Source organism: Entamoeba invadens (assembly GCF_000330505.1).
Source record: "Entamoeba invadens IP1 unplaced genomic scaffold scaff_1105074725183, whole genome shotgun sequence".
NCBI classification, from domain to species: Eukaryota; Evosea; order Mastigamoebida; family Endamoebidae; genus Entamoeba; species Entamoeba invadens.
In genome coordinates this window covers 756,854-763,035 of record NW_004443692.1, presented here as the reverse complement: position 1 = coordinate 763,035, position 6,182 = coordinate 756,854, and the positions used below count along the sequence as shown (strand labels likewise).

General features: G+C 31.6%; 3 protein-coding genes across 3 annotated transcripts; 1 reads left to right on the top strand and 2 right to left on the bottom strand.

Moving 5' to 3' along the window:
• Window positions 1–765: 765 nt before the first annotated feature.
• EIN_183480 (hypothetical protein) lies at window positions 766–1,614 on the top strand (the record flags this gene model as incomplete). Its single annotated transcript, XM_004260784.1, has 1 exon — window positions 766–1,614. The coding sequence occupies one exon, from the start codon at window positions 766–768 to the stop codon at window positions 1,612–1,614; it is 849 nt and encodes a 282-aa protein (XP_004260832.1).
• Window positions 1,615–1,991: 377 nt separating this feature from the next.
• On the bottom strand, window positions 1,992–3,074 carry EIN_183470 (hypothetical protein; the record flags this gene model as incomplete). Its single annotated transcript, XM_004260783.1, has 1 exon — window positions 1,992–3,074. The coding sequence occupies one exon, from the start codon at window positions 3,072–3,074 to the stop codon at window positions 1,992–1,994; it is 1,083 nt and encodes a 360-aa protein (XP_004260831.1).
• A 247-nt stretch (window positions 3,075–3,321) lies between these two features.
• On the bottom strand, window positions 3,322–4,659 carry EIN_183460 (hypothetical protein; the record flags this gene model as incomplete). The annotated part of the gene is made up of 1 exon (XM_004260782.1): window positions 3,322–4,659. The coding sequence occupies one exon, from the start codon at window positions 4,657–4,659 to the stop codon at window positions 3,322–3,324; it is 1,338 nt and encodes a 445-aa protein (XP_004260830.1).
• Between the last annotated feature and the right edge of the window lie 1,523 nt (window positions 4,660–6,182).

Sequence of the window (6,182 nt, the reverse complement as noted above, 5' to 3'; positions counted from 1 at the left end):
AAAATGTAACTAGAAAGTTGCATCAAAGTGTAAATTTGAGCATGATATTGAAGACAAAAATTTGTTACTCATTTTATAAATTGTAAAACCCCAAAAAAGTGACCAATCCGTATTTTCATGTAACAAAAAATCAAGCAATTTGGTCCCATATTTTAAAATAATTCACATTTCAGTCATTTTTTTTAATTCGGCAATTTATATTGTATGGGTGGTATTATTTATATTTGTTTGAATTAAAGACGGATAATATGAAAAAAGTGAACATGAAAACAAAATGCCAAAAAATTGAATTAACCCCCAAAAATGAGTTAATTGTATGTCCCAATTTCAAGCTGAAACTATTATCAATAATAAAATAAGCTATTTTAATGGTTTTGTCACTCCTTTTCTGGTTGAAATTTTTTTAAATAAAAACAGTTCTTCCCTTCAACACAAAGAACGCCGCAAAACTGCCTTTTTTTCACACCGTCACAAAAAAATAAAAAATGTACTATAAAATATAATAATACAAATTATAGAAATAGAATTCAATTGCTGATTGTATAATATGACTGTTTAACAAGCAAAAATACTCTCAACAGTATTTTATTTTGATAAAAGCTATTTGTGTGGAGGAGTTACTTTTGGTGTTTTCCCGGAAGGGAGATAGGAATATTCGGAAGTTCCACATTTTTTATAAACTGGAAGTAAAAAATAGCCTGTATGACAGTTATTGTGTAGACAGGGTTATAAAAGCTATTGCACTACATTAGTAATCAACATTCAATGGGCAACACACAACAAACTGTTTCAACGACAAAAGTACACAAGAGAGTGCAGACAGACGACTTAACAGTCACTCCTATATTTTCTGTGGGTACAAAATATATATCAGACTCTATGAGTTCTTCTTCTAATGACTCTCCTATTCAAGAAAGCCCCTTGGCTTATCTTAAGCCTTCCGAACCATTGTACACAAAGACTGATAAGAAAAGAAAAAGGTCATTAGGGTTTCTCTCCCCGCGATCAAGGAAAGGAATATCTATCTTAAAAAAACGTTCGTCGTCTTCGACTCAAGTTATCGACCAAGACGACTCTGTTGACTCTTCACCAAGGAAGAACACGCGCTCCAGTAAAATGTTAGTCTTCATCCAACAAACTTCAAAAACAATTGAACCAGAAATTTTGTATGACTCCAATCTGTCTGGGTTTGACTCAAGAGTGTTGAAGTCTGCAATTTCATTCAAAGAGAATATTATATTTGTTGTTGAAACAAGACAAGAGAAATTCGGCTTTATTCAGCATGACATTGTGACTCCACTCGCAAAGAATGGACCAACAACTGTCACTTCAACTCAAATGGAATTGTTCTCGTACACCAAAACGTCGTCTTGTCCAACTTTCATTAAGAGAAAAACGGAATGCACTAAAGCTTTTACTGTACATGGTGATGAATCTTCGACGTTACTGACATGTTATGGTGCCTTTTGGATAGAAAAGAGTGGTGTTATAAACTTCAATTTTGTGATGAAAGATTTGTACGCTTTCTATTCAGGAATGGCAAACCCATTGATATACAAATCATTCACGGAGAAATCTGAATGTAGCAGACTTCTTGTTCTCCAAGCTCTTTGAGCTATCAAGTCATATTCCATGTTTATAACTGTTATTGATAGTTTATTAATAGTTTTTTGTTTGTTGAAAAAATGTTTTTTAATAATATATTTTAAATTATATTTTAATAATATTATTAATTATACTTTACTATATATTCACATCTATTTGAAACTAAATTTTTCAAACTATTACGTTCTAGTAAATTATTATCACAGAAAAAAACTTTAATTAGATAAATGTACTAAATAAAAACAATTTTTTGTTATAGTAATATATTAATATTTTATAGCAATTGTTTTATACCATTTTTGAGCTTTTAATTTAATAATTAGTCATTTAATAGTAAATAGGAAAACATATTCTATAAAAACCTATAACAAAATTAAAAAATTTGATTAGTAAACGGGGACGATCAGTTCGATTTGTGGGTCGGGTTGTGTCGATTTCTTAGCGATTTTGACTCTGTATTTATCCGCTGTGTCGAGTTTCTGTTTGAGGTTGGGTAAGTCTTCTTTCCATATTGGGAGGCATTTTCTCATTTTTCCCATTAACTTGATGTTCGATTGTGGGATGCAGAGATGAACCAACTTCTTTGGTTTTTTGTTATATGCCTTTTTGAGTGCTTCGCATCTTCTCTTGAACAGTTCCAAATTGAATTTTTGAAGTCTTTCCTTCTCCATTTTTCGTCTGATCATTGCCTTGATTTGTGAGGTTCGTGCGGCTTGCTGTTCTTTTTCTCGAAGCTTTTGTACCCCCTCTTTCCGTGTTTGCGTTATTCGAGCGTTTCGTTTCGCCAGCTCAATCTCATCTAATACTCGGTGGTGCTCTTTTTCACTTGCAATTAATTCTTGAATTTTTCGTTTCCACATTTTAACGGTTTTCTTTTTCTCTGCTATCTCAGCTAAAGTCGCTAGTTTTTCTTCTTCAGCCGCTTTGTGCAACATTGTGTGTCGTTCCTCCTCAGCCTTTGCTCGTTCCGCCATACCTTTCATTTTGGCAATCCTCAGCGCAGTTTGGATCGTTTTCAATTCCTTAATCTCATTCTCTCGTGCAATCTTCATTTGTTTCCTTTTCTCCTCTAACGCAGCATTTTCTTTAACAACTTGCTGTTTCAAAAATTTGAGAAGTTTCTTTTGCGCCAAATAATTCTTTTTTGTATATCCCGCTACTTTTCGTTGATTTTCCACAATCTTCGACGTGTCATTCGAAAATTGTTTCCAATGGTTGTCAATCTCCCTCACCTCATTCTCTGTCTGATTTTTGAAGATGTTGTCTGCACGCGTCAATGTGTCATTGATTTTGGCCTTCGTTTTGGCAAGGCGGATCTTATTAGCCTGGTTAAAAAGTTCGTCCATTTTTTTCTCGATGTCATTTGCCTGATTATCAAGATCCGTGATTTTTTTTATTTGTTTATTTTTAATTGTCTGAATTTCTGCGACTAAATCCTTTGGAATCGGCTGACTCAAAGCTCCCAACATTTGAAGCATAATAAATAAAATCACAAGAACTCTGCTTCTTTTCGTCATATTATGTTTTTAGTTCTTAGTTAATTTTTTTTCTTTGATTTTTATCAAAAAATTTGTTATTAATATTGTTATTAATATTGTTATTAATATTGTTATTAATATTGTTATTAATATTGTTATTAATATTGTTATTAATATTGTTATTAATATTGTTATTAATATTGTTTTAAAAAATGTTATTAATAGGACCACTGTCGAATCAATTATAGAACTTTGGCATGTACTTTCCATACATATCATAGTACCACTTGAATTGTTCTCTGATCTTGTCATCACTGATTAAGAAGTCATCTTTGTTCTTCGCCATTCTGCCGTGTGCACCTTGTCTATCCCCTTCCTTAGCAGCAGCAACAATTTGAGTCTTGACGTCCTCAGCCAAGTCCAGTCCAAATTTGTCATAGATTCTTTGAGTGACTGCGACTGGGTCAGCAATCATCTCTCTGAATCCGATATCAATGATTCTGTTTGCTCTCTCTGGTTTAGCAGCAATCCACTTTTCCCTCAAGGCGAATGAATTTTTGAGGCAGATCTCATTAACCTTCAAGATGTTTTGTTGGAGCCACAAGTAGTCGTCCTCTCCCAAGTCACCTTTAAACCTGGCACGTGCGTTCAAGAGCAAGTAGAAACAGCTTTTGAACTCATCGACGGGTTCTCTGTGGATCCAAACGATCTTGGAGTCGAATTTGTCGTCGTTCATGATGTTAAAGAACGGTGCTGGAGTCATGAAGTGAGAGACACACTTCAACAAGAAGTGACCATCTTCCTTCATTGGGAATTCAAGCGCAGACATTCTAATTTCGTCCAATACGGCGTAATAGACCTTATCCCAGTCTCTAGTGTAGCATGATTCTCTGTATTGTTCCCATCTTGGAATGGAATTACCAAAGATGTGTGTATGTGCAAGTGTTTCCATGAAAAAGAGTTCTTCTTCAGGCATCATAACATTGTCCATATTGTGGCACTTGTTCATGTCTTGACCATCAGTAGTGACTTGTCCGATGATCTGTTCAGTTATTAATTGTCTTGCTTGGGTAGTTGTGGTTTTATTCCCTGGGCAAATATGTTCATACAACATAACAGTCTTGGCTCTCTTGTCACATCCAAGCATCGTGTGTGTGAATGTTGATCCGGATCTTGGCAAAGCGACTATATAAATCGGTTTCTTGATTGGAATCGTTTCAATTGCGTCTTTGGCAAGATTCCTTTCAATGCAGAAACGGCCATAGAGTGAAATCTTAGCAACTAAACTTCTCATAGAAACCTTGAAGATAACACTTTCTGGATCAAAGCAACCAGCAAAGAACTCATACATGGTCTCCTTAAAAAATGGCTCTTCCAAATCTTTAGCAATTGATTCCCAGTTCTCCTTGAAAATTTGTGCGTGCGAGGGGTCTTGTTGGCACAAGAATCCACAGGCCATCATCTTCGCCTTGGCAAAGAGCTGTTCGTACATCGGGCGCGGGATCATCTCGCGATAGTATTTGGACTCTTTGTTGATTGTGTAGTGCTCGGGATAGTCGGCAGGGCTCAAACTCATTTCATTTTCAGAGTAAAGGCGTTCTATTTATAGCCAACTTCGTTTTTGCGTTTGTGCATTTTTACATTTTTTGAACCAAAAGTGCGTTCAGTTGAATTTCTAGTTGAGTGGATTCTTTATTATTTTTACTCAATCATTTATTAAAATGTCGGGTTTTATTCAAACATTTTTGAATTTTTCTTCCTTCAATCAGATCTTTTTATTACTGAATTATAGTAAAAGTATTATAAATATAGTTTATTTGAAATGATAAATTTAGTTGGAAAGAAAAATATATAACACCAATTTTCTAATTAATTTCTCACTTGAGATGTTTTCCCGATTTATTACAGTATTAATTAAAATACTCAATAATCACGAAAAATTCTTCAAAGCATATTGAAGATTCCTCACTATCTTCATAAAAATTACTTATTGTTTAGCTTAAAAAAAAGGTACAATTTAAATGCCAATCATTTCCGAAACTTATCATTTTTGGATTATTTAAGATGTGTTGTTTTTTCAATCAAACTGAAAACAATAAAAATTATTATTTAATGTATTAATGTATTATAATTTAAATTGTAATATTTTTTTGTAATAAATTGCTTTTTCAAGTGCAAAAATCAATTATTTATGATTGTTAGTTATCGTATTGTTACTTTTTCTATTTATTTGTGGAAATATTATTGAAAACAAAAAATACAATTAGTTTTTGATGTAAAATAATACAAAAAGCGTTCTAAAAAATGAAAAGATATTTTTTAAAAAAATAAATAATTACAAACATAATAATAATATATTAATATTATACATTAATATCTATCTAATAATGAAAATATTTTTTAAAAACAATTTATAAATATTAATTATTTTTATTATTTATTTATAACAATTAAATAGAGATTTTTTTTTATTTTAGTAAAAACTTGAATTTGTTTTATAATTGGTTAATTTTCATTTTCAATAGAAAAACAACGAAAAAATAACTATAAAAAAAAATATCCAAAAACTATAAAATATTTAAAACATTTATTTACTGAGTATTTTAGAATTGTAATTGATTTTATAATCAAAGGTTATAAAATCAATAAATAATAGTAAATATATAGATTAATACTAATAATATTTTTTTTATTTAAGTTAATAATTTATTAAAATAAGTGATTTAAATTAAAAAAGTAATAAAATTATTGAATTAAATAATTGATTTTGAACACAACTTATATAACACAATAAAGATGTTAAATAGTAAACTGAACACCGAATGAATAAAAAGGTACTGAAAAAGAAAAAACGTGTTAATGGAGGAATACAATCCAAATCAAAAAACAATGAAAGTTGAAGTCCGAGTTATTGAAGCAAAGGATCTTCAAGTTATAGACAACTTTGATGTTTCCAGTGATCCCTATATCAAAATGAACGTGAACGGCCAAGTCCACAAGACGACTGTAATCAAAAGGATGTGTAACCCTAGTGGGACCAATTCTTTTCATTTGACATCATTCCCGGACACAACTGACTTTTGAGGTTTGAATTATGAA